The sequence below is a fragment of the Panthera uncia genome, chromosome E1 (genome assembly GCF_023721935.1).
Source record: "Panthera uncia isolate 11264 chromosome E1, Puncia_PCG_1.0, whole genome shotgun sequence".
NCBI lineage: Eukaryota > Metazoa > Chordata > Mammalia > Carnivora > Felidae > Panthera > Panthera uncia.
Genome location: NC_064814.1, coordinates 32,573,256 through 32,591,616, shown reverse-complemented (window position 1 = coordinate 32,591,616; position 18,361 = coordinate 32,573,256). Strand labels below are relative to the sequence as shown.

Genomic DNA, 18,361 nt, shown 5'->3' with positions numbered 1-18,361 from the left:
TGACCTGGCTGAAGTCGGACACTTAACCGACTGCGCCACCCAGGCGCAGTCGGTTAAGTGTCCGACTTCAGCCAGGTCACGATCTCACGGTCCATGAGTTCGAGCCCCTCGTCAGGCTCTGGGCTGATGGCTCGGAGCCTGGAGCCTGTTTCCGATTCTGTGTCTCCCTCTCTCTCTGCCCCTCCCCCGTTCATGCTCTGTCTCTCTCTGTCTCAAAAATAAATAAAAAACGTTGAAAAAAAAATTAAAAAAAAAAAAAAAGAATAGCTCAATTAAGAATACTAATTAATCTAGTAATCAGTTCAATAAATGGACTTGCACTTTAATCCCTACAGAACAATTCAATGTCTTCTAGTAGTTGAGAAATAGGGGGACAGCTACTTAGTATGAAAGCTAAAAATCACACCATATTCCCTATGAGAAATTTTAAATGTCCCCTATAGCAGGTTTTTCCTATATGTAGTTAATAGGAAAAACACAAAAGCAGTTTGAAAAGAATTTAATACAGTGCTGCCCAACAGAACATTCTACAATGATGAAAATGTTCTAGATCTGCACTGTCCAACATGGGAGCTGCTAACCACATGCAGCTATTAAGCACCTGAAATGTGGCTACTGTGACTAAAGATCTAAAATTTTAATTGTATTCAATTTTAATTACTTTATGTGGCTACACGTGGCTATTAGATACTGTACTTGAATGAACAAAATCAATTTAGTGCATAGTTAACATACAGAAAGAGAAAACTAGTAGAAACCTCTCATTCCTTCTATCGAGAACAGTTATGACAAAAAGAAGGAAAAAAAGGTAATAAACCCAAGAGTAACCCAACAGTGATTTAGTACTTGGTACAGCAGTGATTCTCAAATGAGGTGATTTCCTTCCCAGAAGACAGACATTTGGCAATGTGTGAAGACACTTTTAGTGGCCACAACTGGTGCAGCTGATGCTACTAGCATCTACCGGGCAGAAGCCACGGATGCTACTGAATATCCTGCATGCACATGACAACCCACCCCCGAAATAAATTATCCAGCCTAAATTAACTATAGTGCGAAGATGGAGAAAACCCAGTATATAGTGACAAGTCACAAAATGTCCTTGGCTAGAAACATTTGCCACTGTAAGATTCAGACAACATAAGCATGAAATCTTATTATACTTCATCATTTGTATTTTTATTTTATACAATTCTGACAAAGCTACTACATATATTTGGGTCTTAAAATTCTGCCTTTATTTCATCTCTAAAATATCCAAGCAGACAGTCTCGTTCACTGCACATCCCCAGAACTCGGCACAAAAGAGTTGACATTTATTAAATAAAACTCAAAACTATCCCATAAAACTGATCTTGTAGAAAGAATTTCCAACAGCCCATGATTGTAACAAAACCCCCTCTTGGCTATCTTAATTTAAAACAATTCAGAAACTCTTAATTACCTTCAAAACTCTTGAAAGATTCAAAAAGTTCAATCAGAGATTGAGTTGACAGTTGTTCGTGATACTTGGAAGCCACTTGAACACAGATCTGCAGATTCTGACGAATATTGGCAGACAGCATGGCCCTGAGGCATTCTAGGGAGTCTTCTACTGATAAGGACCCAAAGTAATTCACTAACCACTAGAGGACAAAATAAACAGGCAGGCAGGCAGGTAGGTAGGTAGGTAGGTAGGTAGGTAGGTAGGTAAATAAATAAATAAATAAATAAATAAATAAATAAAATAACATTGAACCTAATGGTGGAATGAAATTACTATTATTCAGTGCTACAAACAAATTTTCAATAAACCTATTAATCATAATAGCTTCTGTTAGGTAAGACTGTAATACCTCAGGGTTAAGAAGATGGGTGTGAACAACTGCACGTTTTATGTCATATAAATCAGTGAAGTGTTCTAATGCACGCTGCAGTAGACCAGCCTTTTCACACAGCTGAGCAATATGAGCCCGGTCATAATGTGTAAACATCTGATTCCCTAGAATAGCATCTGCAACCTATAAAAACACAAATAGGACAAATTTATTTTATACCCCATTTATATTAATAATTCTATACCTAGATTACACATGAAGATTCAGTAGTCAATTAACAAAGGAGAGAGTACAAAGGCATCTCAGTAGCTTCAAATAGCTTAATCTATGCAGCTCTAATTAACTACTAAAACAATGTTGGAAACATGCCTAAAACAAAACAGGAAAAAACATACCTGAGGTGCATGCATAAGGTTCATCTCAAGCAACCGTGTCTGTAAAGGACCTTCAGATGGGCGATTATTCTTCAGGGCATCAAGCAAGAATGCAGTACACTGCTGAATTAGATTGTATTCCATAAAGACATCCACAATCTGGAAAAAAAAGGATTTAGAGGAAATTAATATGTTTAAAGCCTGCTCTATGATATTGCTGACAATACATAAATGAAATCTCTTACTTTACATATAAAAAATTGCCAGACCAAATCCCAGATTTAAATATTATTTATACAATATCACTTCACAATTTAAGAATAAATTTTTGTCATCTGCAGTTATTTTTAGTTCTGGTAAAAACAAAGTATTTCAAGATACTATATAATAGCACAATATAATCAAAACAATAGCTTCAAAATTGTAATGAAATATTTAAAATACAAAATATGAAGGAATCTGTGACTCCCACCTCCTCTATGCATCTCTTCCCTCATCCAACAGTAGCAACCATCCTTTGTGTTTTATTATTCCCATGTATTTTTCATATTTTTAATACATACATCTCTAAACAAGATGGTGTTTGTTTTGCACATTTTTTAAATTTTTATTTGAGAGAGAGCAAGAGCACATGTGTGTGAGCAGGGAAGAGGGACGAGAGAGGGAGAGAAAAAGAATCCCAAACAAGCTCTGTGCCTAGCCTGGAGCTCAATCCCAAGATTCTGGGATAAAGACCTGATAAAGCTGAAATCAAGAGTTGAATGCTCAACCTACTGAGCCACCCAGGTGCCCCTGTTTTGCATGTTTTAAAACTGTATATAGGTGGTATCTTCCTGTCCAGTCTTCTGCAACTTTTGTTTTTGTATTTTTTAATAAGACACTTGAGGTTTATGCATGTAGATGAACACACTCTAGTTTCTACAAATTGGAAGGTTAATAACCCATTTTTCTCCAAAGCTGTTTAAACCCAGATCCCTCCATTCCCTATTTAAATCTTACCTTCTACAGAATGCATTTTAATGCCTTTACCTGTGTGATATCAGCAAGTGGTTCTTCATCCTGAACTAACATTTGAGCAAACTGCTGTCCCTGATCTGGACTGATACGCATGACATTTCTCAGCAAAAATATCCAGTCTGGAGTATATCCAACCTACAAATAGAAAAAAAATTTGCAACTTTGCTGCAAAGTTTCATGTTTATATCATTTAAAGGCTTTTTCTACAACAGAATTTTGCTAATATAGAACTACTGGTGAAAGTACAAACTCAGTTTTAACTTAACATGCTAACTGACTCTGGTTTGTTTATATTAGGCAAAGAGACACCTTGGTGGCAAATGTACCTGAATGAATAGCTATAAATTTTTATAACTGACTTAGTTTCAATGAATGACCATTTCGAAGTTTGTTCTAACAGGTAACAGGCCCCTGACATGTTAAATTCTGAGAAGCCAAGCAAGAGTGCCTCCATTTTTTTTTTAAATCATTTTTTTTTTTTTAAAGTAATCTCTCCACCCAACATGGGGCTTGAACTCACAACCCCTCAATCAGCCCTGCATGTCTGCTTACTACGCCAGCCAGGTGCCCCAGTGTCTCCATCTCTGAATAAGCATAATTCTGTATGTGAGAACTAAAAACAGAATGTTTATACTTCTTCAAGTAATTCTAAATTTAAAGAAATTCACTATTAAAGTCACTGACAGTTCCTATAGGCTAATTTCTCAATGTTTTGACAAAGTTATATTGAGAATCTGTTTCATTGAACTCACTTTTTTAGCATATAAAACAATCTTCTGGACTTGACCTGTTTCTGCAAAGCACTGAATTACTTTATTTGGGACGTTAGCCCTCAGGTACACACTAAGTGCCAAGGTAGGGTCCACAGATTTCACAAGATCACCCAGTTCTTCAGAACATTCCAGCTGTCCAAAGGAAAAAGAGATTGTTTAGTAATCCATGAGCTATTTTATAAATAAATAGTTGATATCACTTCCACTATAAATTAAAACTAGTATGACAGGCACTTACTCAATTATCCCAGAATATATTATAAATATGCAAGCGTTGTGGTTAGTAAAGACTCTTGATCTTGTATTCACAAGACTGTCTCAGGAGAATTCTCCACACATCCTACTTAAGGATAAAAAGCCCACCAGGACTTCATGCATAAAGATGTTACAACTACTTTGCTAGGAAGGTAAGTATTTAAAAGCAGAATCCTGTATTTCTATTAAGAATACTGTATTCAGATATCAGACCCACATGGTCCCAATTTTCCAAAAATAATGCAACTTTTAATGTAATGTAACCAAATGCAAATTTAGTATTTAAGAGCCAGATGAGGCTTATCATAAGGACCCTTCTTAAAATTATGATGTAATCTGTATGTCTAAAGGATCTAAGCTCCATTATCATTTTGACTTTCGGACTGAAGGTTGTAAAGCAGGATATACGAATTTTACAGGGTCAAAGAGATAAAAACTATAGACTTTTGGGGTGGTATACAAGCAGATATCCTCCTCTGTGCTATTCAAAGCTGAGTCAGTCAGCTGCCCAATCTGGAAAACAGTTTCCCTAAGAGCTTTGCCTTATATACCAGAGTTGATTTTCTACTTTTAATAGTAATGTTAGAGAACAGCGTTATCACTGACAAGTAAGTTCTACCAGAGCCTATACCTCTTAACTGTATGTGCTAACTAATGTAGAGTTGATCAGTGTCCCTTTTACCATAAATGGATCCCACAGGACCATTCACAAAAAAGGTAATGATACACAAAAAAAGCTTTCACAAGGCTGTATAGGTCAACTCAGTTACTTTGGTTGTTCCCATCCTCCTCCCTTATCTGAAACAACTAGGACGCATCTCAAATACTCGCTAGTGTGGCTAGTAACTATTCTTCAGCACAGACTCCTGTCCAAGCATCCCAACTCTGAAGTACTATTCTCTAGTATCCTATAAGACTGCCAGAAGCTGGGTCAAGAAACAAGGGCTAAGAACCACTAATGTAAAAATATTATCAAATACACTAAAACTGAAAGGTATAATAACATTAAAAGTTATTCATTACTCAAGAGTACTTTAAACAGTACCACCTTAGTTCTCGACAGTGGCATAAGAGAGAACAATTCAATAATGCTACTTTGTGGAAAAGGCTTTTTATGGTGGTTACGAAAGGAATAATGCCACCAATGCAACATTTAAATTTGTTAGTTGCCTTACAAGTAAGCAATAGTTCCCATAATGTGCTTTAGGAAACAGCACTATCAGATGCTCTGTGTAAAAAGAAATTAGTAAGTACTGAGTAAATATAAAAAGCATAGGGAAATCCTATAGTAAAGAAAGCTGGTCAACAACAGATTTTAAAGGTCCACATTTTTAAAAATTTCAAGAAACTAGTTAAATATTTTTCCATATAATGCAAATTAACTTTATGTGAAATCACTTTAGGAATCTCTATCACTGCTAATTAGACAGGCCTGATGTCTTCATATCAATGATCCAACATTTTATGTTTCCCTTGTACATCCAAACATGGTTATAAGAAGCAAATATGACAACTTTGATGATACTTGGGAAGTTTAAAAAACATATATATATATAATATATATATATATAATATATATATATGGCATTTATATGGTTAAAACTACTGTGCTTATCAAGCGTGGAATGTGAAAGACAAGAATATATTCTTATATTCAAATGAGTGTTACACATGTTGACAAATATGAATGTATACTGAAATAGGCCTTTCTCACTACACTTTTCCTAAAGCAAAAGGATAACAATTTGTTTCCAGGTTAGTAGTTTTAAGCACCAAACAAGAATCCTGGATTCCATTTAAAAAACTGAACAAAAATACCCTATCTCAACATGCCACAAAAAACGTTATTTTCAAAAGGTAGTTAAGTTTATGCATCTCATGTAATGTCTGTCCTTGTTCTACTCCTGCAAGCAGTAAATAGTGGACATTTTGGTGCAGCCTAAATGTTTTTAACTGGCTACCGTGGTATTTAATGCAATCAAAGCAAAAATATGTTAAGTTAATGTACCTTATCTTCTTTTAACCATTTCTCCAAAAGCTGTTTCCGCCCTTGCTGAAGTACAGGCCTACATAGTTCTAAGGATTCATATTTGTTTAGTTGGCCCTGGTCCAAGAGAATTCCAAAGTACTGAAGTAGAGGAGAAGTTTGACCTGGCTGGGCTGGGACACTCTGGAACCGACGGATAGTGTCTGGAGTACGAAGGATTCCCTTTAAGAAAGAGAAATGTTAAAGACTCCTCTTAATAGGTGATCCAACATCACACTAATAACTCCACGGATCTCTTAGACCAATCTTAAAAGCATGATTTCATCTACCAATAATAAATTTAAAATCTTCAATACACTGAATGGTAAAGATTCAGTAAATGTCTGTCACGCCTCTGGTTCAAGGTTATGAGATTATTCAGAATCAGAAATCTATCAACCCAATTACAATGCCATTGTATGAGAGAACAGCATAATCATAAATTAGCTATAGCTAGCTATTGTTCTAGGTTTACCTTAAGTGCAAATTTCATAATGCTGATTGATCAAGGTGTAAGGTTAATTCAGTCCAACATAATACAAAGCTGGTAAGAATAAACTCAACTAAACTTCAGACAAATCTTACTAACATGCTCTACTTAACTTTTCAAATCTTAGAAATAAAATCAGTAACTATCATTGATGAGGGCAATCAGTATTGTAACTAAGTAACTGAACATTATTACATCTATGTAAATCATAGTTTGCTAGATCTACATATCAGACATCTGAGTTTTAAAAAGCTAACCAAATCTAGAGGCACTGACATGTAACTCATATATGACTAAAGGAAATGCAAGCTAAAAAGGATCAGTTTTCTCTGTGGAGAACTGGTTCCACTCCTAACAGTATTAGAAACAGAACTTATTAACATTAATCCAATCATGGCAACTTCATAGCTATTTACCTTTGGTGCATTAGCAGCTACCTTTGCTGCCTCTGAGTAATTTCCCTGGGCAAAAAGAGCATTAAATTTCCGGGCAAAGAGTTCTTCAGCACCAGCTAAGTTATTACGTACAGCCATTCTCAGAGCCAAATCAGGATTTTGTAGGACATTGGTGATATAAGGAATTATGTTTTCTTCTTCCACGCATACTGACAGAACCTGAAATTTAAAGATTAATGAATAGCTGCAATGTATTCATTTGGCTATCAAAGATACCAAATCTGTTTAGAGCTGTTTACTACTGAGTCATAAGGTAATGAAATTGTGACAGTTGTTTTCTTATTGCCATAAATATTTTTTTTAATTTTAAAGGAAAAAAAAAAAAAAAAGCCAGGACAGAGAAGGCTGAAGAGTTGCTAAACAGTTGCGGATTCCTACAATATGGCCATTCTGTAAGACAAATAACTCCCTATTTCATACTATCTTCATATTGTCCAAACAAATGGCTTTGCTACCATCCATTCATTCTTAACATGGTTAATACCAAAGGCTCCCATTTAGTTGAGCTCTGAAAGACAGCTCTCCATTTTGTTTATCAATTCTTGAGAGACACAGTCTCGACAACCTACAGGACTCTGAAAAAGCTATGAGATCTAAATGAAATCTAGGGCTCAGCTGGAAGAAGTTTAAGGTATATTCTTCTTAACTTCAGGATTTTTTTTTTAAACAAGGATTTTCAGTAATTTTCTTTAATTACATTTATATTCCTAGAGGCCAAATTATATAACAATGAGGGGAGAGATCACTGAATCCTTAAGCACCTAATGTAATGCAAGGTATACACCAGTTGCTTAATAAATGTAGCATCAGTAAAGAGCACTTTCCATTGCTTCTATTTGGGGAACAGTTACTCATCCTAGTCCTCTTAAAATGTCACTGCCACAGAATCCTGCCCTATTTGCCTAGAATCTAAACTACTATCAATTGACATGTAAAAGGGAACCTTTCCTTCACTATGTTCATATCCATTCCTCTCCCCAACATCAAAGATGGTTATATACCTCAGCTTATAAACTACTTACATTATCCCAACAGCACTTCTAATACTACAATTTCTCATCTATTTCTTAGTCACTATTCCACATAAGGACAGGGATGTATCTTTCCTTAGCTGCATTATTAGTACCAGACAGTGTTTTGCCCAAAATAAATGCTTAATATTTGTTAAATAAATGAAAATGTGAAATTTCTGTCCTAGGACTAAGAATAAAAATACAATCTGAGAACTCAGTAACCAAACAGACAGTAACAGTGTACCTTGCCTGTTCTGTTTCCTTTTGAGAAAAATGAAGAAATTTTAACTTCCAAAATGCTTTCACTTCTATAGGTCAGATCCCCCCGCCCCACCCCCAAAGCTATGGCTATCTTGTATCTGCCCCATGTCATTCTACTACAAATTAAGACATTAAAGGAAGGAATTACTTTCTTAACAGTTTGCATTCTGGACCTGACTCTTTTCATGCTTAGCTCCTAGGAAAAGTAAAGATGAACAAATCTCGTTCCAACTACACTGCCTGAAGCTTCCTACTAATTGCTACACCTTTATCTTCCCCAGACACCAAATCCATTAGTTTCATCTTCATCCTATTTTTAGACTATTCTAGCAGATTTCTAGCAACCAGTACTTAAGATCTACAAGGGACAGAAAAGGTTCCTCTCTACCTTCTAAAGTACCCACTCAGTTCTACCAAGTTCAGAATTTAAGCTAGATATTGGCAAAAATCTTCTCTTGATAGCTTTTCATTTTCAAACAAATAGAAACCATGACTTCATTCTTAGGGAATATGTCCAACTGTAGTTGGCTTTGATCAAAGAGTGGAGGAAATGTCCTAAGCTTACTATAAACACTCATCTCCCTACTCAGAGCAACTGGCACACAAAATCTGTTGGGGAAGGTGATCAATAAATTCTTAAAATCAGAGTTATGAACAGCAAATATACAAGGTGAAACTCTTCCAGATACTTTAGTTTAAGCATTATCTTAAAACCATCAGCACAGTGGCAGAAATAAAAAGATCTTTGGCTTAACAACTTCATGATTATTAAATTATCACTAACCTAGTTCACCAAAAGGCCAATGTATTCTTGATTTTTCCAAGAGAGATCCATACAACTGAATAAAATGAAAGCTACTGAATTTTTAAAGTTGTTTTAGTGCCCAGACAGTGACTGGTGTAGAAATACAATTAAACAAAGAAAAGTCCCTTTCCTAATGAAGAATAGCAACTGAAGCAGTTTAACAAGTAATTGGTAATTAACTCACTGTGATATGTGCTAGGAGGAGAGCTACCTAAATTCTAGGGGCATAAAGCAGGAGCACCTAACCAGGTGTCGGAAGGAGATAGGGAATGATAGGTAGAGAAAGACTCCCTTTCTCTATAATATTTGCCTCTTTACATACATACATTACCCTATCCACTTCTATCTGGGAAAAATACTAACCGGAAGGAAAACTAGCAAAAGGCAAGACCAATAACAGTATTGCTTTTGAAATTTTAACCATTTTTTAGAAAATAAGATACTTCCTGGTGGAACATTAAAATACTAAGAAAAGAGAAAAACGATCACTTGTCAGGTGCTGTGAAGAGGTCTGTTCAATGTGACAATTTCAGAACTAATATTTTCCCTATGTAATTGGATAACTTTCCAGGTACCCCACAATAGCTACCATAACATATCACCTTCCAACATTAAATATTTAATAATAATTAGAGTTAGGAAAAGAGATGTAGAGAGAATTCTTTTCCCAATAGTTGATTATCTGTTTTAGCAATCACAGGAACAAAAAAAAAAACCCTATTGAAAAGAAAGTATGGTGTCTGTAAAATGTGACCCAAATAATTTCTTTGTATGGAGAGTCATTTCTTTTGACAATAAAGACAGATAAACACAATCCTAAGTGGCTATATGTCAGTTTCTTTCTCTAAGACAGGATCAAAGAGAGACTTTTTATCACGTGCTTCTGTATTTTTATGTATATATTATTTTCTGACATCCAAATCACATTTGCTTTTTAGGAAAAAGAAAAGCTAACAGCAGTGTTACTTTATTGCTTAATTTAAGTTTCAAGGTTTCCTTACTTGTCCCTTTCTGTTTACTCCAATTATTCCAGCTGTGGCTTCATGAGGTGCAGTAACAAAGATTGTTTCTCCACTGATTCTATTCATGTAGATACAGGTACCAGTCTCAAGATCATAGAGGTGGATATAACCATACTTAGTAATCAAGAACACTACATCATGCTTTTCACTGATCTGTATAAAGAAAATCAACACTTCAGTAAAATCATGAATCTACAAAGAAAAAACTTAATTCCATTTCAGATATGGTAAATTCTAGAACTTTGACAAGAGGCGTATATGAAAAATTTTTAAAGTTAACGTATGTATGGTTTCTCCTTTTTATAGCACGTTAATATCCCAAGCTCTTACTGTAAAAAAGAGTATGAATAAAATGTATAAAAGAGAAAACATAATTTTGAACTTACGATAACCCAGTTTACGTATTATGTGAATGTTAAGAATATTTCTTCACAAAGTTTTACTAATAAACTTTACTATTAAATAAAGGATACTCCTCTAAGCACTATTGACTGTAAGTAGCAGTTTGGGGTTAGTTTTGTAATGAGGAGAGATTTTAAAAGTCCATTTGTTTTACTTAAAATACCTGCATTGCAACAGGAAAGTCATTTTGTGCTTCTGGAGGAAAGAAAACATCCACTGCCTTCTTTGGAAAGGGCTGATTCCCTGTAGGTGGTGTGCCAACTTCAATGATATGTAACTGTTCACAAGAAAATAAAATTGATATAAATCTAGATCATTTACCAGTTGATCACAGCAGCTTTATTTGTAGCCCCAGACTGGAAACAACCCAAATGTCCCAAAATAGGTGAATATTAAACTATGGTACAACCATAGCATGGAATACTCCTCAGTAAAAAAAAAAAAAAAAAAGTCTCATGGACATTATGCCAAGTGAAAAAAAAAGTGCTAATCTCAAAAGGTCACAAGCTATACAGTTCTACTTATATAGCATTCTTGAAGTGACATATTATACAAACAGAGAGTAAATTAGTACTTGTCAGGAGTTACAGATGTGGGGAGAGAAGGGAGCAAGTGGGTGTGACTAAAAAGGGGTTGCAGGAGGGAAGATAGTATGTATCATGAATCTACTCCTATTAAATGACACAGAATAACACAATTGTACTAACATCTGTTTCTAGTTTTTCTACTGTACTATATAACTCTGTAAGATGTAACCAAAAACTAGGTAAAGAACATAGGCATCTCTCTGTGCTGTCCTTGTATTATTTCAAGATAAAAACTTTAAAAAGTTAAATGAATAGAGGGATCATACCTCAATCTACCTTGTATTAAGGACACAGACTGGTAATATATTACCAACAAAGGCACCTTCTCATGGTTTTCAGTGATAATTTAGCATTTCCAAATAGAACTCTAACTCAAATTGTTAAATCCTTCTCTGCCTATACATCTACTCTAACACAGATGGAAAGTATACACCTAAACTGTCTCTCTAATCACATACACCTCATGGATGAGAATATTTTGGTTTAAACTATCTGATGCTGTACATCAGCCAGGCAAAAGAAAGTAAATAATCTCAGTAAAAAAGTATTATATATTTAGCTTAGTCATGTCAAGAATGGACTCAAACAAGAAAACAATATGGTTTCCAAGATATATACCATATGAAACTTGTAGGGTCTCATCCTTAATTAGGATAACTACCTATACTGAAAAGAACTGGGTCTTCCTTCAAAAGCCATGGCAGACTATAGTACAGAATATAGCTGCCTTCCAAAAGCCATGGCAGACTATAGGCTCAGGCACAGGTTTTCAGATACTAGAAAAATGACAGTTTTTGGACTTTTCAAAAAAATGTCTCAGCCTTATGTCTTAAGGATAAGATCTGATTTCTAAAACTTATGTGTCTTTTTGTTAAAGTGTACCAATTGAGACATAAATACCAATGTTTTCTATCCTTGTCATATTGAAAGGATGGTTGGATCATTCCTCACTTCAGGGATTCTTACCCTGAAATTTTAGGCAGAATTTTAACTCTCTGCGCATATGTTCCCTCTCTGCTAAGAGACTACAGATTTCAAGCAATCTCGATCTTATGAGTTTCTACAGCCAGCAGTACTAACTGTGGCATCCAGAAGTACAGTCATAGCAGTAGCTGAGTCCCCAAAGTTCTATGGCAGGGCTTTAGGCTGGGACCATGACTACTGCCCATTCTCCTTTATTCCTCATTTTTTCCAAGCTTGGGTTTAAACCTTCCTAACTAAATGTAAATAATTCATTATCTTTTCACTAAACTTTTTATACTCTAACCAACCAGGCCTTCTTTCTGTTGTCTGTAACTAAGAATCCCAATATATAAAGTACTTCAATTTGTCTAGGTGATTCCAACGTACAGCCAGGGTTGAGAAGCTGACTTAGGACGATAATACTCAAATTGTAGTCCATACCCATCTAGACACCTATGGCATTTAAACTGCAGATTATGAGCTCCACTTACTGAATGAGATTATGTTTTCAATTTCTTAAAAATTTATTTTTTTTTTAAATTTTTTTTAATGTTTATTTATTTTTGAGACAGAGAGAGACAGAGCATGAACGGGGGAGGGTCAGAGAGAGGGAGACACAGAACCGGAAACAGGCTCCAGGCTCCGAGCTGTCAGCACAGAGCCCGACGCGGGGCTCGAACTCACAGACCGCGAGATCGTGACCTGAGCCGAAGTCGGCCGCTGAACCGACTGAGCCACCCAGGCGCCCCTTAAAAATTTATTTTGAGAGCTTAAGTGGGAGAGTGTAAGCAGGGCAGGGGCAGAGAGAGAGAGGGAGAAAAAGAGAATCCTAAGCAGGCTCCACACTATCATTACAGAGCCTGACATAGGGCTGGATCTCACAAACTGAACCATGAGATCATGACCTAAGTCAACAGTCAGACGCTTAACCAACTAAGCCACACAGGTACCCCTGGACCAGACTCTCCAGATGTAAGGCAAACAAATGTACATTGCAGCAACCCTAATCACTCTTACACGCAGTAAAGTTTAAAAACAAAGGCCTTTGGTAAAGGCAATAAAAATAGTGTTAAAGAGCCAATATAAATTTTTTTTTAATGTTTTTATTTATTTTTGAGACAGAGAGACAGAGCATGAGCAGGGGAGGGGCAGAGAGAGAGGGAGACACAGAATCTGAAACAGGCTCCAGGCCCTGAGCTGTCAGCACAGAGCCTGACGCGGGGCTCAAACTCACGGACCGTGAGATCATGACCTGAGCTAAAGTTGGATGCTTAACTGACTGAGCCACCCAGGCGCCCCTTAAAGAGCTGATATAAAAAAGTTGTTAAACAACATTACTCATTTTAGACAAGTATCACAAGACAACACTAATTCATTTTAGATATGTATCACTAGAAGCAGAATTTAAACAAACTAAGTCACCATAAATCTGAATATCACAAACAAATTAACGGGGTGCTTGGGTGGCACAGCAGATTAAGCATCCGACTCCTGATTTCAGCTCAGGTCATAATCTCACAGTATGTGAGTTCGAGCCCTGAATGGGTTCTGTGCTGACGGCGTGGAGCCTGCTTGAGATTCTCCTTCTTTCTCTGCCCTTCCCCTGCTCACACTCTCTTGGTCTCTCTCAAAGTAAGTAAACTTAAAAAACAACAACAACATCAGAACAACTTTGGGGCAGCTGGTTGTCTCAGTAGGTTAAGCCTCCGAGTTCAGCTCAGGTCTAGATCTCATGGTTTGTGAATGTGAACCCTGCATCAGGCTCTCTGCTGTCAGTGCAGACCCCCTCTTGGGATCATTCGTCCCCCTTTCTCTCTGCCCCTCCCCCACTCGTTCTCTCTCTCTCTCTCTCTCTCTCTCTCTCAAATAAAACATTTTTAAAAATTTTTTAAAAATTCATGCACAGTCCATTAAAGAAAAAAAATTAAAAATTAACAATGAAGGGTAAGACTATTTTGAAATTAGAGGACTAATTAGTAGAGAGACAAAGATCAGTGCTCACTAACAACTTCCAAAGCCAAAACTTACCTTCCCTCCAGCTTGACCCCGTACTGCAAAACAAAATAACGTTGATTCTTCTGCATTTCCTTCCATCTTAAACTGCGCAAAACTAGCCGCGTGTCCTTCAATGGGCTGAGATACTTTCCTATCTACAGAATATAACTGCATAGCTCCCACCACACGATTTTGCTACAAAAGATCAAAGAGAATAAAGTTTGGAGACCCAATGAATCAATAACGCCCAGATTCATCAAGAGGTAAAATAATTAGAGTGTTTTATATCACTTTTGGCAGGATTTATAATTCTTCATAATGTAGTCTCTCAATGTAGATTTGATACCTCTTCATTTAAAATTTGGCTCCAACATTACTTTATTAAAACAATATGAATACTTAAAATGTGCTTCATATACAACCATCTCTTTACACTATCTTAAAAGAATATATATTAGAAAACTCATTCTGCAATAAATAGCCATAATAAGTTCCAAATCATTCACACAGGAACTCAATATCCACTCAAACTGCAAGTAAAACCTAAACCTAAAATCACCTGGTAAGAGTACTCTGAAAACGTATTGTCAGCATAAAGCCATTAAGCTAGCAACCTTTATTTCTTAAAAAACGAAGTCTTTCCAAATAAGTCTCATTCACCAGGACCAAGCATAGACAACCTAATTTCAAAATAAACTGCATTCTGAGCACATTCATTCTCTATACCTTTTATCAAACATCTAGAAAAATGTTACCTGTGCAGATATGCCAGTCAGAAGTAACCACTTTTGCTTTGCATCTGTACGATAATTGATAATCTGGCACCCTGCAAGGCTAGAATGGCGATCAAACATTTTCACTGGCTGAGACTCTCCTTCCATACTCCAATGATAAACTGCATTATCCGTAACAAGAGCAACCGTATTCAAAGAGATCCATTTCCAGAAAGTGACATCATCAGTCATGGTATGGGCCTTCATTTTACTTTTCATTTCAATGTTAAATATCTGAAGAGTTTTCCCAGCTAAAAACAAAATTAAGAATTGTGAGTCATTAAGAAAACAAAGTGCAGGATAAATTATTATATAGCTAGACTAGCGATTTGTAACTTTCAAACAAAATGGTTCTGTTAGGAGACTAATAACCAACTACACAAGTGACACTGCTAGAGCAGCAACCTTTGTAGAGATAGCTAAGACTAAATCCACAATCTATATCTACAGCTGAAGCAAAAACTTTATTATCTCTAACAGACATTTTAAATAGATAGATGACTGCTATACATTTCTAAATCCCAACTGAAAATGAGTCTAAAGAATAGCTCACTTAATAATCATGGAAAACAAGATTGTAGCCTTCAGGCTTTAATTAAGAAGGTTTACTTTATGCATAAATTAAGTTAGTTGCAGGTACACAGAACAAAGCAAATCTGATACAAACACATGGGGGAAAATGTCTACTTTTTAAGAGGCAGTCATCCCCCATCCAATAAAATCTTGTGGAAACTGCTTTTTGAAGGAGGATCAACCTCAACTCAGTCTTACACTACTAGTACATAAAAGAAGTGCATGCTAAAACTGGTTTAAGATATACAGGGAAAGGTGGAGGTGCCGGAGAAAAAGAAGGAGGAAACAAAGGAGGGCAGTTTCAGATGCTGTTAATATACTGGAGATAAGAACAAAATTCAAGCTTTATCCATTTAATACAATGGTAAAAGGATGACATTTGCCTTGAGTGTTAAGAGTTCATTGAGTCAGATGCAAGGGCTTATAATTCTAATTTGAAATCTATCAGTCTGAAAAAGTGATTAGGTCTAAATTAATAGAGGTCAAAGCCCACAGCTATCACTAGGCTCTCTAACCCAGATTAGCCCTTAGAGACTAAGGAAAACTCCATTCCTGAGCCACAGAGAATCTGGCTCTTGAAGAACAAAAATTATAAGGTAGTAGCAAGGGAGGGGTGATGGGATGGGACACAAAACATATAGCTTTGTACCATGACCCTTCTTACCACATATGTAAAAACTTCTTTCATAAAACAAAGAATGCTATTCCCATCCCACACAATATGTAAACCACAACCAGACTTGAACAATTGTTAGTTATAGTCCTGTTTATAAAAAGAAGCCAAGGATTTCCCTTCAGAGGGAAGCAGTATTGGGGAATGACTTATTTTTCTCTGCTACCTTTCCCAATCCCTAATCAGACTTTTATTGTTTTGTTTTGTTTTTTTAACACAAGAGGGGTTGGAGTAAATATATGTAGGGTGATTTGGGAGAAGAGGGTGAGGGTTAACAGCTTAACTCTGTAGTGTAGACATATAGGCACAAATCTATAATGCTATTACAATGCTCTGAAAATCTTTCCAATTTATTCTTTTTATATAACAGGACAATAACTAATACAATCTAATTTAAGATTAACTCACCATCTGCACACATAAGAAAGCATTAAGAAATGTGATAAGATAACAGTAACATTAAAAATAGAAAAGAACTGTGAGAAAATTAAAATGATGGCCTTTTAATAGAGAGGTGTGAGAGGTGCTAAGCAGTTGAATCTAAATTCTTTAAGGAGGCTGAAGGGAGCTTAATACCTTAAAGTATAATATGTGTACTGTTTAACAGAAGCAATTGTTTTATAGCTTGCTGCTATAAAACATGCGGTCCTAAGTGAAAGCTGGGACCTTTCCTTAAGATGAGATCAACAACTCCTATCTTGGATATGTTAATGGTGACGTAGTTATTTGAATATGCTTGCCCCCAACCCTGCATTTAATCCCTAACCAGTATTACTACTAAATACAAAGTTTAAATAATGTGAAGAAAATCTGTTTAAACACTTCAGCACCTTTAACAACTCACCTAACAAATTTATCAAGAAATTACTAGGAACCTAAAGCCTTCTCCTACTACCAAGAAGAAAAACAATAAAGCAAAGTATAGACAGTTAAATGACTTTAGAGTCAGCCAGCTTGTCACTTAGCCTTCTCATAAACTACTGTTTGAAAGGGCTGGGACGCCTGGGTGGCTCAGTCTGTTAGCATCCAACTTCAGCTCAGGTCATGATCTCACAGTTCGTGAGCTCGAGACCCACATCAAGCTCTATGCTGACAGCGAGGAGCCTGCTTTGGATCCTCTGTTTCCCTCTCTCTCTGCCCCACTTTCTCTTTCTTTCTTTCTCTTTCTCTTCTCTCTCAAAAATAAACACACATTTGGGGCACCTACGTGGTTCAGTCAGTTAAGCGTCTGACTCTGGATCTCAGCTCAGGTCACAATCTCCCAGTTCATGAGTTTGAGCCCAACACGGGGCTCAAACTCACGAATTTGCTGTCAGTGCAGAGCCTGCTTGGGATTCTCTTTCTCCCTTGCTTTCTGCCCATCCCTGCCCTCTCATGTTCTCTCTCAAATAATTATTAAAATAAAATAATAAGCATTTTTTAAATTAAAAAAAAGGGGGGATCAATTACATTCTCATTCTATAGTTCAAAGGAAAAAAATTAAGATAGTCTCCCAGACAGTATGAGGTTCTTTGAACTGCTTGGACTGATAGGTTGTACAGTTCTGTACTGTGTGACACTAAAAAGTTACTTTGAATAAACTCTAATACGCTTGATTCCAAAGCTTTAACACCCATCTACATATACATATACTTCTAATAATCAGTGTAAATGTAAAACATTTTTCTTAAAAAGTAGGCTTCACACTCAATGTGAGGCTTGCATTTATGACCCTGAGATCAACAGTTGACATGTTCTACTGACTGAGCCAGCCAGGCACCCAATTCAAGACATTTTTAGAACTTGACAATCTAAATGAAACACACACCTGAAGTATAAAAAAGGCACAACATAAATGTTAAGTTTATCTTCGTAACAAAATCTTGCAATGTTTAAGTGCTAATATTAAAGCATATTTTATTTCAGGATATGAATCACTAATTTGTCTTCTATAGATGGACTTATGTACTTAGCACAGTCTTATCACACTGCAGGTACAAAATTTAAATTCATTAAATCTAAAACTTAAAATTTTTCCAAATAGATCTATGCTGAATAGAAAGACATTTCACAGAAACATACCAAGTCATGAAAGTAGTTAAAATCAA

The 18,361-nt window shown here is 36.1% G+C and overlaps 1 protein-coding gene across 2 annotated transcripts in view; it reads right to left on the bottom strand.

Moving 5' to 3' along the window:
- The window catches only part of CLTC (clathrin heavy chain), a 66,024-nt gene that overhangs the window by 23,445 nt on the left and 24,218 nt on the right, over positions 1–18,361 (bottom strand). For both annotated transcript variants that reach the window (XM_049637755.1, XM_049637756.1), the window contains exons 3-13: positions 15,011–15,279; positions 14,289–14,450; positions 10,874–10,987; positions 10,288–10,461; positions 7,169–7,366; positions 6,245–6,445; positions 3,961–4,113; positions 3,221–3,343; positions 2,213–2,350; positions 1,836–2,000; positions 1,445–1,625 (exon numbers count right to left, since the gene is read on the bottom strand). In XM_049637755.1, the coding sequence (XP_049493712.1) occupies positions 1,445–1,625; positions 1,836–2,000; positions 2,213–2,350; positions 3,221–3,343; positions 3,961–4,113; positions 6,245–6,445; positions 7,169–7,366; positions 10,288–10,461; positions 10,874–10,987; positions 14,289–14,450; positions 15,011–15,279 (1,878 nt within the window). The remainder of the gene's footprint in view (positions 1–1,444; positions 1,626–1,835; positions 2,001–2,212; positions 2,351–3,220; positions 3,344–3,960; positions 4,114–6,244; positions 6,446–7,168; positions 7,367–10,287; positions 10,462–10,873; positions 10,988–14,288; positions 14,451–15,010; positions 15,280–18,361) is intronic.